Source organism: Bos indicus, chromosome 26 (genome assembly GCF_029378745.1).
Source record: "Bos indicus isolate NIAB-ARS_2022 breed Sahiwal x Tharparkar chromosome 26, NIAB-ARS_B.indTharparkar_mat_pri_1.0, whole genome shotgun sequence".
NCBI lineage: Eukaryota > Metazoa > Chordata > Mammalia > Artiodactyla > Bovidae > Bos > Bos indicus.
In genome coordinates, this window is record NC_091785.1 from 30,318,480 (window position 1) to 30,341,803 (window position 23,324).

General features: G+C 38.5%; 1 protein-coding gene across 3 annotated transcripts in view; it reads left to right on the top strand.

The window, feature by feature from the left end:
- Window positions 1–23,324, top strand: part of MXI1 (MAX interactor 1, dimerization protein) — a 91,979-nt gene that overhangs the window by 64,788 nt on the left and 3,867 nt on the right. For all 3 annotated transcript variants that reach the window (XM_070780815.1, XM_070780814.1, XM_070780816.1), the window contains 2 exons: window positions 17,858–17,972; window positions 18,576–18,747. In XM_070780815.1, coding sequence (XP_070636916.1) covers window positions 17,858–17,972; window positions 18,576–18,747 — 287 coding nt within the window. The remainder of the gene's footprint in view (window positions 1–17,857; window positions 17,973–18,575; window positions 18,748–23,324) is intronic.

Genomic DNA, 23,324 nt, shown 5'->3' on the forward strand with positions numbered 1-23,324 from the left:
GTTTCCATGATCATTTAGAACATTGTTCTTGGGTGGCACTTTGGGAAGACATTCTTTTATTTTTTTTTAATTTTATTGGAGTATAGTGGATTTACAGTGTTGTATCATATCAGTTTCAGGTGTACAGCAGAGTGATTCAGTTATACATATATTCATTCTCTTTTTAGAGTCTTTTCTCTTAAAGTTTATCACAGAATATTGAGTAGAGTTCCCTGTGATGTATAGAAGGTCCTTGTTGGTTATCTGTCTTATATTTAGTATTATATTTATGTTCATTCCAAGCTCCTGATTTATCCCTCCTCCCTCCACCCACATTTCCCCTTTGGTAACCATAAGTTTGTTTTCAATATCTGTAAGTCTGTTTCTGTTTGTAAATAAGTTCATTTGTATCCCTTTTTAAAAATTAGATTCCACATATGAGTGATATGATATTTGTCTTTCTCTGTCTGACTTTACTTCACTTAGTATGTGAAGTATAATCTCTTAGGTCCATCCATGTTCCTGTAAATGGCATTATTTCATTGTTTTTTATGGTCAAGTAATATTTCATTGTACATATGTACTACATCTTTATCCATTCCTCTGCTGAGGGACATTTAAGCTGCTTCCATTCTTGTGGAATGGAAGGCTAATGTCTCTCTTAGTTTAGAATTATTAGCTTTAGAAAAACATCACAGAATGCTGAGAATTTCCATAAATGCTTCTAGCCAAATATGGCCGGTTGGTACTGAATTTGCTAAGTCTCTTCGGTTGTGTCTGACTCTTTGCAACCCTATGGATTGTAGCCCACCGGGCTTCTCTGCATGGGATTCTCCAGGCAAGAATACTGGAGTGGGTTGCCAGGGGATCTTCCCGACCCAGGGATCAAACCCGCATCTATTTGTTCTTCCGGCAAGAATACTGGAGTGTATTCACCTAGAGCCAGCTCTGTTATGTGAGAATTTAGAAGTGTATATGTGTATGTGTGTCTATATGTGTAGATTTGTTTAAAAACTAGCTATGAGTTTGGCTCATTTGAAAGCCGTGAAGTAATTAGAGATAACAAGTTTATTAAATAGAAAGTGATCTGTAACTAGTGAATTTCAAAGTGTTAAAACTTGTTCTGTTGAGCCTTTTTTTTTTTTTTTAACAAATTTTAAAAATAATCAGGTTTATCACACTTGGATCTGTTCTGCTTGGAAGGGAAGATATTAGGTGTTAGTTATTCCCTATTCTTGAGATCCTAGATTTTTTATTTTCATACAAAGATATGTAGGTTAATTTACTTGTGATAAAGTTAGTAGATATCTGCTATTTTCTGAACTTTTAATTGGTCTTACAGTTTGCTATGATAAAATTCATTTTATTTTAAAATTATAGTCAACATACTTAGTTTAGTAATATTTGAATGGAATAGGAAAAATGGATTTTTAAACATTAACTTCAGGTTATATTCTGGTTAGTACTTTAATTTAAAATAATTTTTTTTTCAGATAGTAGTCCTCTATGGAGAATTTTTTTAGAAATAATATAAAGAACCATATTTTACTTCTATCTAGGATTTCTTGACTTAGAGTTAGCAAGCTGAAGCTCAGATATATGTTTAAACTTGGCAGCTTTGATTTGCAAAATGGCCTACCTGTGCTGAGAAAGTGAAAGTTAATTGGAGGTTTCTCAACATTTTTGGTAGAGCTTTGAGTACTTTGAAGAGTTGGGTGGATGCCAGTACAGGTCCAACAAACAGTGGTTAGGGATAAACAATTTTTGTCTTCTCTCTCTCCCCTCCTCTACCCTTTGCACTTTTAACTCAGAAGTATGTTGAAAATTTAGGTTTAGGATTTGTTTCAGACTTCCATGATCTTGAAAATTTAGAATTTGTTTTGCTCTTCCTTTGAATGTCAATCCAGGATGACAGAAGTTATTGGTAATAGTCAGACATCTATGATAATGTCTCTTTAACAGTCTTACATACCATTAACCCCAAGGTCATGTTTTCTAATTAAAAATATGTATGTGGAAATGGGAGATCATTTGTGAAAGTGTGAACGTGTTAGTTGCTCGGTTGTGTCCAACTCTTTGCAACCCCATGGACTGTAGCCTGCCAGGCTCCTCTGTCAATGGGATTCTCTAGGCTAGAATACTGGAGTGGGTAGACATTCCCTTCTCCGGGGGATCTTCCCAACCCCGGGGAATGAACCTGGGTCTCCTGCATGGCAGGTGGACTCTTTTACCAAGTAAGCCACCAGAGAAGCCTGGGCGTTCATTTGAAGTGGCTTAATTCCTGGCACTGACGGTGGACTCTTAAAGATAATAAAGATAATTACAAATCAACTGACAAGCATTTATTAGTCTTTGACTGTGTGCTTGGTACTGGGGACAGGATAAAAGAAGGAGAAATTCCAGGCCCTGCTTTTGAGGATTTTTAGTCCAATTAGGTAGAAGACAAAAGATTTTATAAAGCCCCTACAAATAATATGTAATTAAGTGCTAAGCTATGTGTGTCCCAGACGGGAGTTGAGGTAAACTCAAAGCAGGGGGTTATCATGGGCTGAAGTTGGTATGAACATCTTAGGAGTGATTACTTTTGTGACTTGCATGATTCTCTGTAGGAGTTTGCCAGAATTGGTTTTAAAACACTGTCATTACGTTTGAAAGGGTTTTCAAGAGAAATGCTGCATCTGAAACTTGCTTGTTTTTTAGTCACTAAAGTTATGATTTGTCACTTATTCTGGGGTGAAAGTAGACTTTTTTTAGCTATTTAGCATGGATGAGATAGGTATGACCCTGCGGCGGCTGCTGCTAAGTTGCTTCAGTCGTGTCCAACTCTGTGCGACCCCATAGATGGCAGCCTCCCAGGCTCCGCTCTCCCTGGGATTCTCCAGGCAAGAATACTGGAGTGGGTTGCCATTTCCTTCTCCAATGCATGCGTGCATGCTAAGTCGCTTCAGTCATGTCCAACTCTGTGCAACCCCATAGACGGCAGCCCAGCAGGCTCCCCTGTCCCTGGGATTCTCCAGGCAAGAATACTGGAGTGGGTTGCTATTTCCTTCTCCACAGGTATGAGCCTGGGACCACATTTAGAGAATATGATAAGGCCTTCTTATTCTCTTAATCTATAGTTGCTTTCCTGGTATGTCTCTAATGACAGCTAAAATATAGTGTCATTATTAATGCTGTGTTTTACCTATGAAGGGATGTCTACTTGGGCTCTCCCTCTTGTGTAGTGCAATGTAGGTGAAGGCCCAACTGTCTGTGAAAACAGCGAAGACCTTCAACTGGAGAAGACACATCTGCTATAGCTTCGGGGAAATAAGGATAACACCAAAGTCCTGTTTTCTTAGCTCTCTAGAATCTCTTAGATGTCATTTTGTTTTGGAGTACTGTTGAAGTACTCATTTTATTCTAGTAAGCCCTTTATGATGAAGAGCCAAGTAACTTTTGCAATCCTGTATTTACCCTTGTAACTTATATTTCATGTGAATGCTTCTCAATTTATCCTTTAACAGACAACCCTGAACAAGATATATCTGAGAAATCCTGTGCCTTTGTAAACTTTATGCCTGCTCTAGTACATCAACTGTAGATCATTGACTTTTACAAATTTCAGCAACCCTGTCGCTTTTAAGTATGCCTGAAAACTGATTGGAAAGTTGATATAGGATTTTATGCCACTACCAAAAAATCTGTTTTTATAGACTCCTTTATTTTCTAGTACTTTTATCCCGAAGTAAGAACAATGCTGAGCCTTCAAATAATCTAAAATTAGATGAGAGAAATTATCTTTTTAATCTGGAAATGCAATACGTAAATTAGAACAAGGGAGAAATTAAGAAGTACAGCTAAGGTTTTTTTCACCAAAATCACAATGGAATAGAATTAGAAAGTATACTCCTTTGAAGTTTTGAAACCTTAAAGGACGAATTTTCAGATTAAAGAAAAACAAGGACAGTCCCGCTTTATCCAGTGAATGCTATTTATTACCCTAATAAAAAATGAAAATAAAATCAAACCAATTTAGATCAGTTCTTTGAAAGAACATTGCTATTGGACTTTAGTAGGAAGATGTTAGGGATATGTCTCTGTAATATATAGGTATTGTCATGGAGGACAACCGTCAAATTTAAGTTTTGCCAAGCCTGTTGGCGTCACTGATAAAAGCTTACTTTTTGGCATTTGAATCATTGGTGTGACCAATTATTGAATTTTTCTCTAGGGCTGTAATTCTGTATGGTTTTTCTGTCTTGATTCACTTTATTCCAAGCTGATTCACAATTATTTCTTTACAGAACAGCTTGTATTTGGCATAGCTGTAAAAAAAATTCAGGCTTTTCTAAGTAAGGTTCTTTTTCAATTGGAAATTCCATCTTTGCAGTTAAAACATTTGTAAACATAACACAATTTAGATAGAGCTGAACGACTTTGCAAGACTGCTATTTTTGAAATGGAGGAGGGTTTTCCTAAAGAACAATTTGGTGATTCTGGGCTCTTAGAACTCCCTTGAAAGCAGTTGGCATTTACTGGTGCGTGTATTGGGTCAGATGAAGGAAGAAACATGTATTTCTTGGCTTGCAATATTCAGGAAATATTGGTATGTTTAGAAGAATGCTGAATAGAATTTGGGGTCTTATTTTCCTTTATTTCAAAGGATCCTTCATGTATCTTTTGTTTCCTGAGATTAGAGATGTTGGTGATCCTGAAAGATGTTTCAAGACTTTTACCTTGTAATATTTCTAAAACCTGAAAGGAATTATAACCAAACTTAACCTCCAGACTCTACCACCTTCTCTGGTTGGATCAACAGTTTTTGTGTTGTTGTTGAAGTATTCTTAGGCGAGAGAGCCACACAGCCTCCCCTGATGAGCAGTCAGGATTTTGACTGGCAGTGTGAACAAAATGGAACATGTTCGCTGAGCCTGCCTTCTCCTTCTCAAATCCACTGAACAGTATGGATTTTTCAGCTCTGCTCTCCAGAATCAAGGTGTGGTGGTGCTTCTTGCAGTAGTTCTTCTTGAACAGAAAACTATAATGGTGTTGTGGCTGGAATCATACGAAATAAATATTAGCTCTCTGATTCTTCTCTCATTTAATTTTTTTTCTGGGCTTATCCAGAGGAGAGTCAAACTAAGATTTAGACAAATAGAAACAAGTCACAAAGTGTACTGTTACAACCCAGTCTTAATTTGAACCCAGTCTTTCACTGGTAAAACTTTGTCTTTTAAGAGGCTACTGTAATTGTTGTTAATTCTTTGAATACCTTTCCTTTTCATGCTCATTTGTGAGTGCCCTAATACAGCAATAAAAAAAATTCCTGTTTTATCAGAAGAGAGCATGCCCAAGATTGGTGCCAGGTGTAATGTGAAGCTGCCTCCAAAAGCAGCTCTCAAAAACTACTCTTCAGTTGGGCCCTTTGTGGTCAGGAAAAAAAAAATGTGATATAGTATAATGAAAGAGAAAGATCAGAAGAGTTAAGTAACTTTGAAATAAAAACATTAATTCTCTGTCATTGTCAAGACTGTGGCATGTTTGAAATTCTGTGTATCTTTATTCTTCTAGAGATTCCAAATGTCCTATAAATACTTTAGGATTAATATTTAAAAAATTATACACTGACCAACAACTGCTCTTTGTTACCCTTTTCCTGCCCCAAATTTTACCTCCCCAAAACAAAAACAAAATCAGAAACCCCTGCATTTTGATTTTGGGGAAATTTTGCTAAAATGGGTCTTTAAAAATAATCCCTAGCTGGACTAAACTGGCGGATGTCCAGCAATATCAAACCATTGTGCCGTCTGCCGGTGGCAAGCATGGTCACCAGTTTTAATCATTCAGCTATTTCAGGTTACTTACATTCAGTACAAATTGTGAATACTCATCTTCCAGGGATGCGTTAATTCTTAGACCAGAGTGTTTCTGTTCCATTTAAGAGAAGATGTCTTTCCTCCTAAGTGAATACACCTCCTTAAAGTGAACTGTTACACTAATCACATCTTAATAGTGGGGCTATTTTTAAAGGTGTTAGGCTGTTTTCATTTTCTGCTTCCAAGTGAACATTTACATAACAAAGCATTCTGGGAGTGTGCTGTTTGTGCTAAATAGGATTGCCACTTTATTAGAGATCAGTAACAATATTTCTTCATTTCCCTCTTCCATCCCGGACTATGATTTGATAAATTGTACTGGGCAATGGGTATGAATGCAGCTGTGAGAGTTAGACTTCAGCTTTTGTAGAATAGTAGACTAATGCTTGTTGTGTGCGTTTTTGTATATGAATCTAGGGCAGTGTCTTAAAGAACGTTATCTCCGTGTCTCAAATCTGACTTACCAGCACGTAGGAAGTTTGTTTTGGTTTCAAAATGTACTTTACCCCATGGTGGCTGGCAGGGTACAATGCTATTGACATCACTGTGTTTCAAATAGAAAATTAACAAGTAGCTACTGTTGTGATTGCAGATTGCCTTCCCAGTCCCTGTGAGAGAATGCTTTTTCTTTTGGACAGCAACACTTCTCAGCCCCTTGGTACCATTAAATCAGCCAATGGGGGCTGCCAGAATAGGGATGAACATCAACAAAAGACTGGAGAGTAGAAAACCCATTAATAATGCAAAATCTTTAATCAGTTTCCAAACTGATGTGAAAGATAAATAATTTAAAAAAATGTCTTTCCCACCCACAGCCAAGTTTTGACATTAGGCCAGGTTCAGAGCCTGATCTCTCCAGAGAGAAGTATCCTTTCCCTCCACCCAAAACCCTGGAGAGTTGCCAAAGGAAAATAAGCTATTTTGTATTTAGAACAAATTGCCACTGTTTTCACCAGTGATGTAGCCCTATTTCCCAGACTTTGAAACTTGGAATACAGAAAGTTCTTGTGTGACCAAAGAAATATAGTAAATGAGTGATCGTTTTTTGTTGTTTTTTTTTAAAAGAAAAAACCAAATCCTTATAAATAGGTAAGAGAGGGAATGAGATGTATGCATGGAAGCTAAGTTGAGCGCAGAATGGACATCAAGTGAATAAAATCTGTTAAATCACTTTGGAAGTTGGGTTCCTTGTGGGAGCTTCAGTAGAGAACATATGCCTCTGGAACCAGATTTTAATTAATTTTTTTCAAATGCTGTCAATAGTTGTCTCCCTTAGAGATGAATGCAGGTCAGTAAAAAAATTTATATGTTCTATGCTATAGGCTTCAAGTGATCAGCAATCCTGGGATCTTGTAAAACTATGCAAACATGAGTTTCTCCTGTTATCAAATGAGATTAAAAAACATTCATTTAATTTTTTCCCCCTTTGCAGTGTGGAGTATTTCTTTTTAGACTTTTCCCTCTCATACTGGGTTTTCTTACCTTTTTTTTTTTTTCTTTTTTCTCCTAAATAATTGCCTTCCTGTCGTCACAGTTGTCATTACCACCATTTCTTGAACAACAGCTGGAACAGAGGCCAAACGTAAATCAGTCAGATTATCTGCATGCTAGGAGGCCTGTCAGTAAGGTCAGAAGGTCAATATTGGTGACCAAAAAAATTGGATTTTAAAAAGTTATCTGTGGGTTTGACATTGTTGTCCTAGTCCCCCATCACTGTCAATGCTTTAATAAGTTACTCTGTTGTAATGGCTGCAATTCCCAGACCTCTGCTTCACTATTAAGAGAGATGTCAGCCCTAAACAAGAGTTGGCTGGAGAATTGTCAGTTACTCTACATGTAGTTGTCTTTGGTGGTGACTTCAGCTGCACACCAAAGTATAGAGTTCTGACATCGGTAAGCAGGTCACTTGTGAATGTTGGCCTGCCGTCTCTACTGTTCGGAGGCCCCTGTATTACTATATCGGAGAAGGCAATGGCAGCCCACTCCAGTACTCTTGCCTGGAAAATCCCATGGACGGAGGGGCCTGGTGGGCTGCAGTCCATGGGTTCGCTAAGAGTCGGACACGACTGAGCGAATTCTTTGACTTTTCACTTTCATGCACTGGAGAAGGAAATGGCAACCCACTCCAGTGTTCTTGCCTGGAGAATCCCAGGGACGGGGGAGCCTGGTGGGCTGCCGTCTATGGGGTCGCACAGAGTCGGACGTGACTGAAGCGACTTAGCAGCAGCAGCAGTATTACTACATCAACTTTGGTGAGTTAGAGAGGCCCAGAAATATCCATTGGAAATTGTTACATCTCTTCTCCCCACCATGGGCCATTTTTCTGTTTGGTTATTCGAAGAACTGAAATGACTAAAAAGTATGGATTCCTTCTAATCTGGAAGATAATTAGAATATAATGTGATTAGTGTAAAAATCAAGTGTTTATTATCTGAGAAAGGTGATATGGCAAAGAAGCCCTCATGGAAGAAACAGTAGTTTGTGGATTGATGAATGCGTTAGATGCCCAGTGGACAGTGGAGGAAAGGGTATTCCAGGTAGAGAAATCAGAAAATAGGAACCTTTGGTTTGTGGAAGAGTTTTGCAAAAGGTAATGGATAATGACCAGTGCGGCTGGAAGGGTAGTAGGCAGGTCAGATTATAGCATCTTCACACAGATAAAGATTACTACTGTCACCTTTAAAAATTTTTACAGCATGTAATTCAGTGGCATAATAGGGTGTAGCTTGTTGTTTGCTGATGGTCATTGTTATTGACTGACTGGCAGTTCATTGTCTTCACATCTCTGAGTTGTGAAGAGTAAATGAAATGTCAGCCTACATGGAATCTGTGTAGCTTAAGAAAGAAGATGCCACTATTTGTCATTAGCTTACTGAGTACTCACATTTCTCCCCATTCACTTGCCACCCCCCCAACTTTTTCTCTCTCTCTAAACCTTTGAAAAACATAATCCCAACAGTAATCCAGAATTGGTGTTCTGAGGTCCCAAGCTCTTATAGTGATCTGTGGTAATTTGGTTTAACAGTTTAACATAGATTCCTGGAGGTCCTAGGTTGTAGTGTGAAATAATGAGAGATTTGTTTGAAGTTTTTAATTTTAAAAATACACTTTACATTATCTGTTTGTTTGTATATAAAATAGTGTTCTTTTCCCAAATCTTTGAGGAAAACTATGACTTCTGGAAGGCTTACTGTGTTTAACTTTCTGGCCTTAAATACTGTCTGGCTCCCTAACCCAGAGTAGAACTACTTTGATTTTATTGGGAGAAGGTGATTTAAAAAAAAATTTTTGAAGAATGAGTAATGTGTATCTCAACCTTACTGATTTTATTCCTTATCTTGTGTATAGATGAGCCCTTTAGTGGTGAGGTGGATAATGTAACTGTAGAATAATTTATATTATTATAATATTATATAGTTTATATATAATTTACAACTTCATTATAGCACTTGTTGATATTCCTGTCTGGTTATTTTATAAGATACCAAATGAACTAAGGGGAATATTAATGAAAGCAGCTTTTTTTTTTTTGAAGAGTGAGAAGAGGGTCCTAACTATTCTCCTAAGTTTTAATTTTGTTGTCATTAAACCCCATGACACCACAGTCAATTCTGATGCTAGGGAAATGCCACTTACCATGTTACTCACTGGGAGTTAATAGTCTGTTTATTTTTTTATGAAGTAGATAATATATAAACTGTAAATGAAACATATAATTAACATGTGCCATTTTATGGGAATAGCGTGTCTAAAGCTTATTTCACAAATAGGATAAGCTGAACAGCAGCATATGATATCAGTTTTTGTAAATAAAATTCATGAGCAGCATGATTGTGCTTGGGTTCTGGATCTATAATATCTTTAATGTCATTTTTTAATAAGAAAAGGAAGCAAGCAGGTTTTTGTTTTTATTTTTTTGGTAACTGAAGATTTTCAGAAAATTCTCAACGTTACATTTTAGAGAATGCTGGAATATAAAGTGTGTAGGATAAGCAGCTAGCTGCTGTCATGTACAAAAGTGTTATGTAGTTGGGAAACCTGGCCACGAGCCACTGCAGCTTTGAAGAATGTGGCTCAAGGGAGGACTCAGCCCGTTGCATAACGTTCCACAGAGAGGAAAATACAAGTACTGTCCCTATCACTTGACTTGTTTTCCATTTTTATTTAGTTACTTGGCAAAGTCTTGGTATCCCGTAGTGGAGGAATGAAAGACAAGCAAGTTCCAGTGAAGGACCGTGCCTGCAAGGGCATCGACCAACGGATGGTTTGTGAGGCTGGGCAGGTGTTAAATTTCTTATTGTTGTTAGGCAGAGGGATAAGAGTTTCAAGAGACAACTTGAAAAACATCATCATATGATACTTGCAGTTTTTTTCTGAAAGGGAATTCTTTCCTCTCTCTTCCCTCAACACCGTGCGTACCTCTTCTGGTTGATATACCTGTGTTTTAAAATATCATAGCTACTAGCAGGGGTCATTTTATAGCAAAATCGTTTCCCCTCATGTTCTGTGATATTTCAGTTTGGCGTTAAAGTTTACAAGGTTGGAAATCAAAAGCAGCACTGGTTCCTTTAGGGAAAAATGATCCCAGTCTACCAAAATAAAAGCCAAACAGACTCTAATTGTTCCTTTTCCCACAAGGGGCTTGCCCTTTTGGAAGGTGTGGGTAATTTTGATAGGACCTTCTCTCTAACAGGGTTAGTCACTGGGAATCGCCTCTTCCCCTGGGAAAAACCCACTTTTATATCTCATTTTAAAACAGACCTCAAAATGTCTTTGAAAATAAAATTACTGTGCTATCTTTTCATTGTCTTGCTGCCTCCCTCTCTGCAAGGAGACTCCAGTGTTCTCACAGGGCATCTCCTGCTACAATCCTAATTTTGCTTTACAGTCACACATGCTAAATTAGGAAAGATTTTAGTTGTATAGTTTTTATTGAGCTATCAGTGTGTTGTGAAAAGTTAAGTAAATGCTAACCAGGGTGCTAAATTTTTTTCCAAGTTTAACTATGTAAATTTACAGTGTTATGTTCTTCCTATTGGTTGTTAGTCTAGTGTTCATCAGAATATTCAGAACAACAGCCTTAAGTTTCCCCAACCTTCTTATACTTTGACTATCGGTGCAGGACCATGCCTTTCATGAATTCTTCTTTATGTCGGTTCCTCCACTCCTTGACAACTTGAAAAACATCATGTTGTGATACTCTCAAATTCCTTCTCAGAAGGATTTTCAAATCAAACCAAGCTTTTGTTCTTCTCTGTCTCTTGTCCTCTTTTCTTCTGCCAGCATCTTACAGTTGATGATTTGGCAACTCCGTCCAGGAGACTCCAGAGCCACCAGTCATATGAGAATGAAGGCAAGAAAAGAAAGGACCAGATGGCATCAAAAGATAGGCCTTTCTAGGTCATTGGTGGTTAAGCTTGCAATCTGGTTACCAGCAGGGAGACTGGGGGAAAGGGTGGAGAGCAGCACAGCACCATTGTAAGGGAAGAGGAATTTTGTCATACAATTCATTCCGTAATTTGCTGGGCAGAAAAAACTTACATATGGAAGATAATGGATTTTCTGATTTAACTTTCCAATCACAGGGAATCCATTGCATTTACTTAAAGGGGCATATAAGCACATGGAAAAACTGTATAATATTTGAATGGCCACTTTGAAAAGTGTGGCTCCGCCTTGGTCAGCTGCTATCCTTTCAACTTCCATTAACCCTTTGTTACTATTCTCCTAATGCCTGATTCACTTACAAGTATTAATACAAAAACTGGAGGAAATAACATTTGGCTCCCCCACATATACCTGTCCCCTTAGAAAAGCAGAGGACGTCATTCACCACTCATCCCTCATGAGGACCCTACTTACAAAATATGGACTATGGCAACACTGGCCTTTGTGAGGCATATCTCAGAGTATGGTTTCTTGGAATAAACTGTATCTTGGAACACATTTAAAACTACTTGACTGAAGAAATGTTCAGTAGTGGAACCCTTCTACCCTGTTGGTGGGAATGTAAATTGGTCCAGGGACTGTGGAGAACAGCATGCATGCGTGCTAAGTTGCTTCAGTCATATTTGACTCTTTGTGACTCTGTGGACTGTAGCCCACCAGTCTCCTCTGTCCATGGGATTCTCCAGACAGTGGGTTGTCATGCCCCCCTCCAGGGGATCTTCCTGACCTAGTGATCAAACCCACGTCTCTTAAATCTCCTGCATTGGCAGGCAGGTTCTTTACCACTAGCACCACCTGGGAAGCCTGGAGAACAGTATAGAGGGTCCTTAAAAAACTGAAAACAGAGTTACCATACAATCCTGCAGTTCCACTCCTGGAGCATATATCCAGAGAAAACTCTAATTCAAAAAGACATGTACACCCTAATGTTTATTGCAGCACTATTTATAATAGCCAAGACACGGAAGCAACCTAAATGTTCACCAAGAGATGAATGATAAAGGAGATGTGGTGTGTATAGACACACACACATATAATGGAATGTTACTCAGCCACAAAAAAGAATGAAATGCCATTTGCAGCCACATGGATGAACCTAGAGATTATCAGATTAAGTGAAGTCAGTCAGATATAGAGAAAGACATCATATGATATCACTTATTTGTGGAACCTAAAAAAGTAATATAAGTGAGTTTATTTATGAAACGGAAATAGACTCACAGACATAGAAAATAAAATGGTGGGGAGCTAAATTAGGAGTTTGGAATTAACATATACACACTTCTATATATAAAACAAACAAGGACCTACTGTATGTAGCACAGGAAATTATATTCAGTATTTGGTAGTAGCCTATAATGGAAAAGTCGCTTAGCGACTTCACTTTCACTTTTCACTTTCATGCATTGGAGAAGGAAATGGCAACCCACTCCAGTGTTCTTGCCTGAAGAATCCCAGGGACGGCGGGGCCTGGTGGGCTGACGTCTATGGGGTCGCACAGAGTCGGACACGACTGAAGTGACTTAGCAGCAGCAGTAGCAGTATAATGGAAAAGAATCTGAAAAAAAAAAATGTGTGTATATATGTATACACACACACACAAAACCAAATGACTTTGCTGTACACCTGAAATTATTGCAACATTGTAAATTAACTACACTTGGGTTTTAAAGAATGGTCTAAAAAACTGACTTAAGAAATGTTCAGTAGTGACTAACAGTACTTTGGAGGGGCAGTCTGCCTTCCTGGTTCATGTAGACATCGCTTGCATCTTGACTCGTTTGGCCAGGGCAGTTCCTGATTTGACAGTGCTGTTGTAGATCACCAGACTGCTGACCTTGGTTGATGTTTCCTTATAGGATTCCAACTCAGTTGTTTTGTTATGAATGAAGAAATCTAAAGTATTTTTAATTTTAGGTTTAAACTTGGTCCCAATATTTGAATTTTAAATTCTTTACTGTTTTAATCACCATGCTTTTTTCATAAACAAATTCAGTATCCTTTTAAGTTTCAGCCTCTTTCATTAGGCTGTCTTCGTCAATTATAATCTCTTCTTTCATTTAGATTCTGTCACCCTTGATACCTGTATGACTCATTTCATTGTGAACCAACTGAAACAAAATATGTTTCATTCTGTAGTCTGGATTATAAACTGTTAAAATTTACCTTTCTTTTTTCACTTCTCCCACTCAAGCATCGAGAACATTGCTGAGTACACAAAAGTCATGTAATAAATATACAACTGAATGATTTTTTAAAAGGAAAAAACCAACATTTTCATATTGTTAGTTGATTTCTGCCTAGATTTTATTTTTTCACATTACAGCATAGTTCATTTTATTCAACTTTTTTATCTTTATCTAGTTGATTTACACTGATGTGCCAATCTCTGCTGTACAGCAAAGTGACTGTTATACATACATATATATATATATATATATATATTCTTTAAAATATTCTTTTCCATTATGGCTTATCCCAGGAGATTGGAAATAGTTCCCTGTACTATACCTGGGACTTTGTTGTTTATCCATTCTAAATGTAATATTTGCATCTACCAACCCCAGACTCCCAGTCCCTCCCTCTCCCGCCCCCACCACCCACCTTGGGAACCACAAGTCTGATCTCTGTGTCTGTGAGTCTGTTTTATATGTACATACATTAATTTGTGACGTATTTTAGATTCCACATGTAAGTGATATCATGTGGTATTTGTCTTTCTGACTTCATTATGATAATCTCTACTTTTATCCATGTTGCTGTACATTGTGCTTAGATTTTAATATGACTTTAACTTATATTTTACAAAACAGGAAATTGACCCACCCATTTTTTTCTGCACCGCCCTCTGCCATTTTTTCTTGATATGCAACTGTAGTAAGGAGTCATCTGAAACTTCTTAAACTAAAAGTTCTATATATGTACTGAATATCTGGGGTTAAATATGACAAGTTATTCCTTTGGCAAAATACTTGTTAACTCTGCATTTTTTTTTAGATGATTGAATTCAAAGCCCTCTTGGGAGCCTCTAATTATTGCAAGAGAACTACCAGTCTCTCTCCATCCTCCAGTCATATCATATGAGTTCAGTTAATAGGCATATGCTATAATAATCCTAATGAAGAGTTTAAAGGCCTTTTTTACTGTGGACCTTATTTTGTTTAGTTTTAGTCTGTGAGAGTCCTCACCTAAGAAATTTTACAATTCAAGATTAAAATTCTGTGATTTTTGTTTGCACATCAGGGGAGGAGAGTGACTTTCAGTTCAGTTCAGTCGCTCAGTCATGTCCGACTCTTTGCGACCCCATGAATCGCAGCACGCCAGCCCTCCCTGTCCATCACCAACTCCCAGAGTTCACTCAGACTCACGTCCATCGAGTCAGTGATGCCATCCAGCCATCTCATCCTCTGTCGTCCCCTTCTCCTCCTGCCCCCAATCCCTCCCAGCATCAGAGTCTTTTCCAATGAGTCAAGTCTTTGCATGAGGTGGCTAAAGTACTGGAGTTTCAGCTTTAGCATCATTCCTTCCAAAGAAATCCTAGGGCTGATATCCTTCAGAATGGACTGGTTGGATCTCCTTGCAGTCCAAGGGACTCTCAAGAGTCTTCCCCAACACCACAGTTCAAAAGCATCAATTCTTTGGCGCTCAGCCTTCTTCACAGTCCAACTCTCACATCCATACATGACCACAGGAAAAACCATAGCCTTGACTAGACGGACCTTTTATTGGCAAAGTAATGTCTCTGCTTTTGAATATGCTATCTAGGTTGGACATAACTTTCCTTCCAAGGAGTAAGCGTCTTTTAATTTCATGGCTGCAGTCACCATCTGTAGTGATTTTGGAGCCCAGAAAAATAAAGTCTGACACTGTTTCCACTGTTTCCCCATCTATTTCCCATGAAGTGATGGGACTGGATGCCATGATCTTCATTTTCTGAATGTTGAGCTTTAAGCCAACTTTTTCACTCTCCACTTTCATCAAGAGGCTTTTGAGTTCCTCTTCACTTTCTGCCATAAGGGTGGTGTCATCTGCATATCTGAGGTTATTGATATTTCTCCTGGCAGTCTTGATTCCAGCTTGTGTTTCTTCCAGTCCAGTGTTTCTCATGATGTACTCTGCATATAAGTAAGTAGGGTGAAAATATACAGCCTTGACGTACTCCTTTTCCTATGTGGAACCAGTCTGTTGTTCCACAGCCAGTTTGAACTGTTGCTTCCTAACCTGCATACAGGTTTCTCAAGAGGCAGGTCAGGTGGTCTGGTATTCCCATCTCTTTCAGAATTTTCCACAGTTTATTGTGATCCACACAGTCAAAGGCTTTGGCATAGTCAATAAAGCAGAAATAGATGTTTTTCTGGAACTCTCTTACTTTTTCCATGATCCAGCAGATGTTGGCAATTTGATCTCTGGTTCCTCTGCCTTTTCTTTGAACTGGCTTGGAGAATTTTGAGCATTACTTTACTAGCATGTGAGATGAGTGCAACTGTGCTGTAGTTTGAGCATTCTTTGGCATTGCCTTTCTTTGGGATTGGAATGAAAACTGACCTTTTCCAGTCCTGTGGCCACTGCTGAGTTTTCCACATTTGCTGGCACATTGAGTGCAGCACTTTCACAGCATCATCTTTCAGGATTTGAAATAGCTCACCTGGAATTCCATCACCTCCACTAGTTTGTTCGTAGTGATGCTTTCTAAGGCCCACTTGACTTCACATTCCAGGATGTCTGGTTCTAGGTCAGTGATCACACCATTGTGATTATCTGGGTCGTGAAGATCCAGAGTGACTTTAAAATTGTTAAATCTCATTAACCAGGAATCCATTGATAAACTTTTAAGGAAAATTAAACAAAATTATTTTTCTTTATCCACGTCAGGTATGTCAGGTTTCAGCCTGGAGCCAATTATTAGATTTGAGTTATTAAACTCAATAGAGAGATTTGGAATGGAAATGCTAACAGACCTCTTAACTATGCTGGCTAGAAGGTACTAGAAGAATCTTGACAATTCATCAGCCAAACCTCACTTCACTACCCTTAACATCCTTGCCTGTCAGTGACATAATTGGCTGCCTTCTGCTATCCCTCCCTGAACTTGCTAGCATTTGAGAATGTCTCTTGACATTATTTCTTATGTATTAAGACAGAGAAACCATAGTTTGACGGGTGAGCTAGTAAACCATCTGACCGTCTTTGAGGAGAAAATGGAGGATGTGTTTTGTTCCTGTGGCAGTTGACACGGTTGCTAAATATTCAATTGTAGTTCTTTAAAGAATAGGGCTAATCTGTGAACACATTTGTGGGCTTTCTTTTCAGATATACTAACTTCTGGATTAAGTTATACATTATGAACCGCAGAACCAGATATGTAAACTAATGTTGTTTCAGGGTGAAATTATGTATCCAGAACTCTCATCATGGTAATCATAGTTCCTATTGGGTACATGGGCTTCTCTGGTAGCTCAGCTAGTAAAGAATCTGCCTGCAATGGAAGAGACCTGCATTCGATCCTGGGTTGGGAAGATCCCCTGGAGGAAAGCATGTCAACCCACTCCAGTATTCTTGCCCGGAGAATCCCCACGGACAGAGGAGCCTGGCGGGCTATGGTCCAGGGACTCACAAAGAGTCAGACAGGACTGAGCAACTTAAGCACAGCAAAGCAGAACACACAGGATCCATGGAATGTAAATTCATGAGGCTGTCTGCTAGCATATACAGGAAACATTTCCCTAACCTGCCCACAGGATGATGAGTATGTTAAAGAACACAGTGACTTTTGGTGAAGAATTCTGTCACCTGGCTTTTTTCCAGGTGTAGAATATTGGAGGTGGGTAGTACGAGAGGGGAGAGGGAGACAGAGAAATAAAAAGGAAAAGCTAATAACTGATACACTTAGATATTAGGAAGCAGGGGACTATTTTATAGGTTGTTGATTCAGTGCCTGGAATTGACCTTAGAGCCATATATTTTGTCTCACCCTGTCCTCACTGGCCACAGAATTTTGCTGTTTTTGTTGTGTTGGATCATATGAAGTTGTCATTTTTATAAGTGAGAAAGGGCTGAGTATCAGAAATTTTATATGGTTTAAACTAATGCATAATAATATAAACACTGTAGGATGGCTACAGTTGTGGAGAGGAGTGTGTGTCTATGTGTGTGTGTGTGTGTGTGTGAATGAAAGGTGGAAGGGAGGAAATGGAAATTTATGAGCCTTTTCGGGTAGTGAAGCTGAAAACCTCTAACCTAGCCTTGGTTTTATACATGCAAAATCAAATACAGGCGCCCAGTGTTTTTCTACTTCTACATTAATACAGTTGAGAAAGTTTATGGGACTGGATAAAATTAAATCACCTGTGACAGAGATTGGCACTGGGGATAATAATCTGAAGTGACCAACGTCTGCGGCGTACAACACAAGTGGCGGAAAACTGAAAGCCAGTAGGCACACCTGCACTTGCATACAGATACTCTTTTGAAACTGAATAATGTGCAAGTTCTTATGTGTCTTAAAATAGGCTTTAAGATGTTTTTAGTGGAATATCCAGACTGCTGATTTCACTTACCTTTGTCTTTCTTAGACGAGCTCATCTTCGCCTGTGTTTAGAACGCTTAAAAGTTCTGATTCCACTAGGACCAGATTGCACCAGGCACACAACACTTGGTTTGCTCAACAAAGCCAAAGCACACATCAAGGTAGGAATTTTTTTTTTTAATCATATTTTCACATGACTCTCTCAGTCCTGCTCTCTTTTTAGTAGTGATTTCTGTCCGCATATATCAGCTAGCTCACAATGCTCTCCTTTAATGACTGACCTCAAGATAAATTTCCTGAAAATTTAACGCTAATCTGATAGGAGCAACATAACCTGACTACACTAAATTGTTTTGACAGCATGGCCATTTGAAGAGCTGGGAATACTAGGAAAATAACAGTTACTCTGCTGATACCCGAAGGAAGGCAGTTGTGCCCTCTGGTGGAGATGACTTCACTTGGCTGTGTCCCTCAGTGTTTTTCCATCAAACTATAATGCAGAGCAGGTTTCTCTTTTATGGCAATAACTTGACAGACTTTGAAAATTCCATATTGTTCTAGTAATGTAGCATTCATTATATACACAAAGTGAAGAAAGAACTATTTTTGATGTTTAAAAATACATATTTATGTTTTTATACACACACGTATACTTGTATAGTCATTCATGTTTTCTCTGTCAAAGAAGAAATCTGAGATGTTAGGGAGGAATCCATTTTACTGTTTGTACTGTACAACACACAAATATCACTGTATCATTTCAGAAACTTGAAGAAGCTGAAAGGAAGAGCCAGCACCAGCTAGAGAATTTGGAACGAGAACAGAGATTTTTAAAGCGGCGACTGGAACAGCTGCAGGGTCCTCAAGAGATGGAACGAATACGAATGGACAGCATTGGATCAACTATTTCTTCAGATCGTTCTGATTCAGAGCGAGGTAGGCAGTGAGCTTCTTCCCTAATGAAACAAAGCGTCCCTGTCTCTGAATTTAGAGAGGGTAGGATGGGTGGCATTGTGTTTGCTTCCTTCTTCTGCACCAACACTGTATGTAGCATTCTAGAGTTTATGCAGTCACAACATTGTCTAGCAATGCCTGTGTGAACTGTAGAACATTTTTTCTTGACTATATATATATACACACACATATATATATATATCAAATATTCTTTGAAAAAATTTTAAAGTTGTAAGTTTTCTGTAGAAAATTGTTCTCATATACCCTTCACCCAGGTTCCTCTAACGTTAATCTTATGTAACCATAATACAGCTATCAAAACCAAGAAATTAACATTCATAAAATACTATTAATCTATTAACCTTATTCAGACTTCACTACTTTTCCTAATAATGTTCTGTGTCTGATCCAGGATCCAGTGTAAGATCTCCATTGCCTTAGAAATATTTCTTCAGTCTTTCTTTCGTGACCATGACACATTTGAAGAATATTGGTCAGTTATTTTATACAGTGTTCCTCAATTTGGGTTTATCTGATGTTTTCTGTTAGACTGAGGTGTTACACATTTGAGGGAAGAAAATACCACAGAAGTGATGTTGTGCCCTTCTTAGTTCATTATATCAGAAAGATACATGACGTTGATATGTTTTATTACTGATGATGTTTTTATATCTGTATTTTAAACTACCACACCCTCCATTTCTCGTAACATCTGTCCCAGAACATTTGTCTTTGACATAATTAAAGAAAAAAACAACCAGAAAAGAAATTGTAATTGTTTGAATTTTACTGATCTGTTCATCTATAGCTCCCACATCAGGCCTCACACCACAATAAAAGATCCCAGAGGTGAACTCTGGTCACTTCATATTTGGGAAACTAGAGCTCACAAGATTTTGAGCATTCTGAAACAAAAAAAGAGAAAATTTTGTAAAATTTCTTTTTATGATGCAAATTTGAAAAAATTTTATTATTATTTTGGTTGCTGTGCAAGGACTTTCCTCTAGTTGTAGTCTAGAGGTTCCTCTAGGCTACTCTTCATTGCAGTGTACAAGCTTCTCATTGCAGTAACTTCTCTTGTTGGGCTCTAGAGCCCAGGCTCAGTAGCTGTGGCATATGGGCTTAGCTGCCCTGAGGTATGTGGAATCTTTCTGAACCAGGGATTGAACCCATGTCCCCTGCATTGGCAGGTGGATTCTTAACCACTGGACTACCAGGGAAGTCCTATTATGGAAGATTTAAAACATATACTAAATAGGGTCATGAACTCTCAGGTATCCATTATCCAGCTTGTACAGTTGTCAACATTTTGTCATTCTTTTTTCACCTGTTCTCTACCACCCATATGCCCTGACCATTTCTTCTTAAGTTTTTAAAATCAAATCTCAGGTAACATTTCATTTTGTTCCTAAATACTTCAGTATGTTATCTTTAATAAATAGGACTTTAAAAAATACACAATACTGTTACATCCCATAAAATTGAGTTGGCCAAAAGTTCATTGCTTCAGTTCAGTTCAGTTGCTCAGTCCTGTCCGACTCTTTGCAACCCCATGAATTGCAGCACACCAGGCCTCCCTGTCCATCACCATCTCCCAGAGCTTACCCAAACTCATGTCCATTGAGTCAGTGATGCCATCCAGCCATCTCATCTTCTGTCATCCCCTTCTCCTCCTGCCCCTAAACCCTCCCAGCCATCTCATCTTCTGTCATCCCCTTCTTCTCCTGCCCCTAAACCCTCCCAGCATCAGGGTCTTTTCCAATGAGTCAACTCTTCGCATGAGGTGGCCAAAGTATTGGAGTTTCAGCTTCAGCATCAGTCCTTCCAATTCACAACAATTTTATTAGATTGTATTGTGATAGCTCTCATATCAGTGTGCATATTTTAAAAAAACTTCAGTGAATTTTCATGTAGCCATTTTAATATTGAAGATGGAAGAAAACATTTTCAGAATATTATATTATTTCAAGAAAGGTAAAAATGCAACTGAAACACAAAGATTTGTGCAGTTTATGAAGTTGCCGTGACTACTCAAATATGTCAAAAGTAGTTTGTGAAGTTTCATGCTGGAGATTTCTTGCTGGATGATGCTTCACAGTCAGGTTGAAGTTGTAAACAATCAGATTGAGACATTAATTGAGAACAATAAACGTTATGCCACATAGGAGACAGTCAACATACTCAGAATATCCAAGCACTGAAAATCATTTGCATCAACTTAATTATGTTAATTACTTTGTTTGGGTTCCATTTAAGTGAAAAAAAACCTTCTTGACTATATTTCTGCATGCGATTCTCTGCTGAAACATAACAAAAGCACTGTTTTTAAATCAAATTGTGACGGACAATGAAAAGTGGATACTGTACAATAATGTGGAATGGAAGACATCGTGGAGCAAGCAAAATGAACCACCACCAACCACATCATCCAAAGGTTATCTTGTGTATATGGTGGAACTGGAAGGAGTCCTCTATTATGAGCTCCTTCTAGAAAACCAAATGATTAATTACAATAAGTACTGCTCCCAGTTAGACCAAGTGAGAGCAGCACTCAGTGAAAAGCGTAATTAGTCAACAGAAAATGCATTATCTTCCATCAGGGTACCACAAGACTGCTTGTTTCTTTGATGACCAGGAAAAACTGTTACAGCTTGACTGGGAAGTTTTGATTCATCTGCTGTATCCACAAGACAGTCCACCTTCTGATCCATTTATTTCAGCCTTTACAAAATTTTCTTAATGGAAAAAATCTTAGTTCTTTGGAAGACTGTAAAAGGCACCTGGAACAGTTCTTTACTGAAAAAGACCAAGTTTTAGGCAGATGGAATTATGAAGTTGCCTGAAAAATGGCAGAAGATAGTGGAACAAAACTGAATTTGTTGTTCAGTAAACTGCTTGGTGAAAGTGAAAAATCTGTCTTGTATTTTTACTTAAAAACCAAAGAAACTTTATGGCCAACCCAATAAAACCAGATAATCCTATTTAATGTCATCTAACACCCAGTTTCATCAATTTTTCTCAAAAAAGGCATGATTGGTGTGTTTGAGTAAGAATCCAAAGTCTACATTACATTTGTTTGTACCTTTTAAGGTACAGTTAGCCCTTGAACAGCACAAGTGTGAACTGCACAGGTACATTTATATGTAGATATTTTTCATTAAATATGTGCTACAGTACTACATGATCCATGGTTGGTTGAATGTGCAGATAGGGAGGGCTGACTTAACAGTAGACTCAGATTTTTGTCTGTGTGGAGGGTTGGCATCCTTAACCCCCCATGCTGTTCAAGGGTCAACTATACTTGTGTAGTTTTCCCTTTCCCACTTTTTTTTCAATGCCATTTATTTGTTGTAGAACCTGGGAAACTGTATAATTTTTCTTACCGTTTCCCACATTCTAGATGTGGCTGAATGAATCTCATGGTGTCATTTAACATGTTCTGCCTTCATATTTCTTGTAAACTGGTTGATAGGTCTAGGGGTTTGATTATATTCAAGTTTTTTTTTTTTTTTGAGGCACGGATACTTCATAGGTGGTACTGTGTACTTCCTATGCATCAGTATTATTTTTAATTGTCCCATGCTAGTGATAACATTGGTCATTGGGTTCAGAAACATTGGTCATTGGGTTCAGATGATGTCATCTTGATCAGATCAGATCAGTCGCTCAGTCGTGTCCAACTCTCTGTGACCCCATGAATCGCAGCACGCCAGGCCTCCCTGTCCATCACCAACTCCCGGAGTTTACTCAGACTCACGTCCATCAAGTCAGTGATGCCATCCAGCCATCTCATTCTCTGTCATCCCCTTCTCCTCCTGCCCCCAATCCCTCCCAGCATCAGAGTCTTCTCCAATGAGTCAACTCTTCGCATGAGGTGGCCGAAGTATTGGAGTTTCAGCTTCTGCATCATTCCTTCCAAAGAAATCCCAGGGCTGATCTCCTTTAGAATGGACTGGTTGGATCTCCTTGCAGTCCAAGGGACTCTCTCAAGAGTCTTCTCCAACACCACAGTTCAAAAGCATCAATTCTTTGGCGCTCAGCCTTCTTCACAGTCCAACTCTCACATCCATACATGACCACAGGAAAAACCATAGCCCTGACTAGACGAACCTTTGTTGGCAAAGTAATGTCTCTGCTTTTGAATATGCTATCTAGGTTGGTCATAACTTTCCTTCCAAGGAGTAAGCATCTTTTAATTTCATGGCTGCAGTCACCATCTGTAGTGATTTTGGAGCCCAGAAAAATAAAGTCTGACACTGTTTCCACTGTTTCCCCATCTATTTCCCATGAAGTGGTGGGATCGGATGCCATGATCTTCATTTTCTGAATGTTGAGCTTTAAGCCAACTTTTTCACTCTCCACTTTCACTTTCATCAAGAGGCTTTTGAGTTCCTCTTCACTTTCTGCCATGAGAGTGGTGTCATCTGCATCTGAGGTTATTGATATTTCTCCCGGCAATCTTGATTCCAGTTTGTGTTTCTTCCAGTCCAGCATTTCTTATGATGTACTCTGCATATAAGTTAAATAAACAGGGTGACAATATACAGCCTTGACGAACT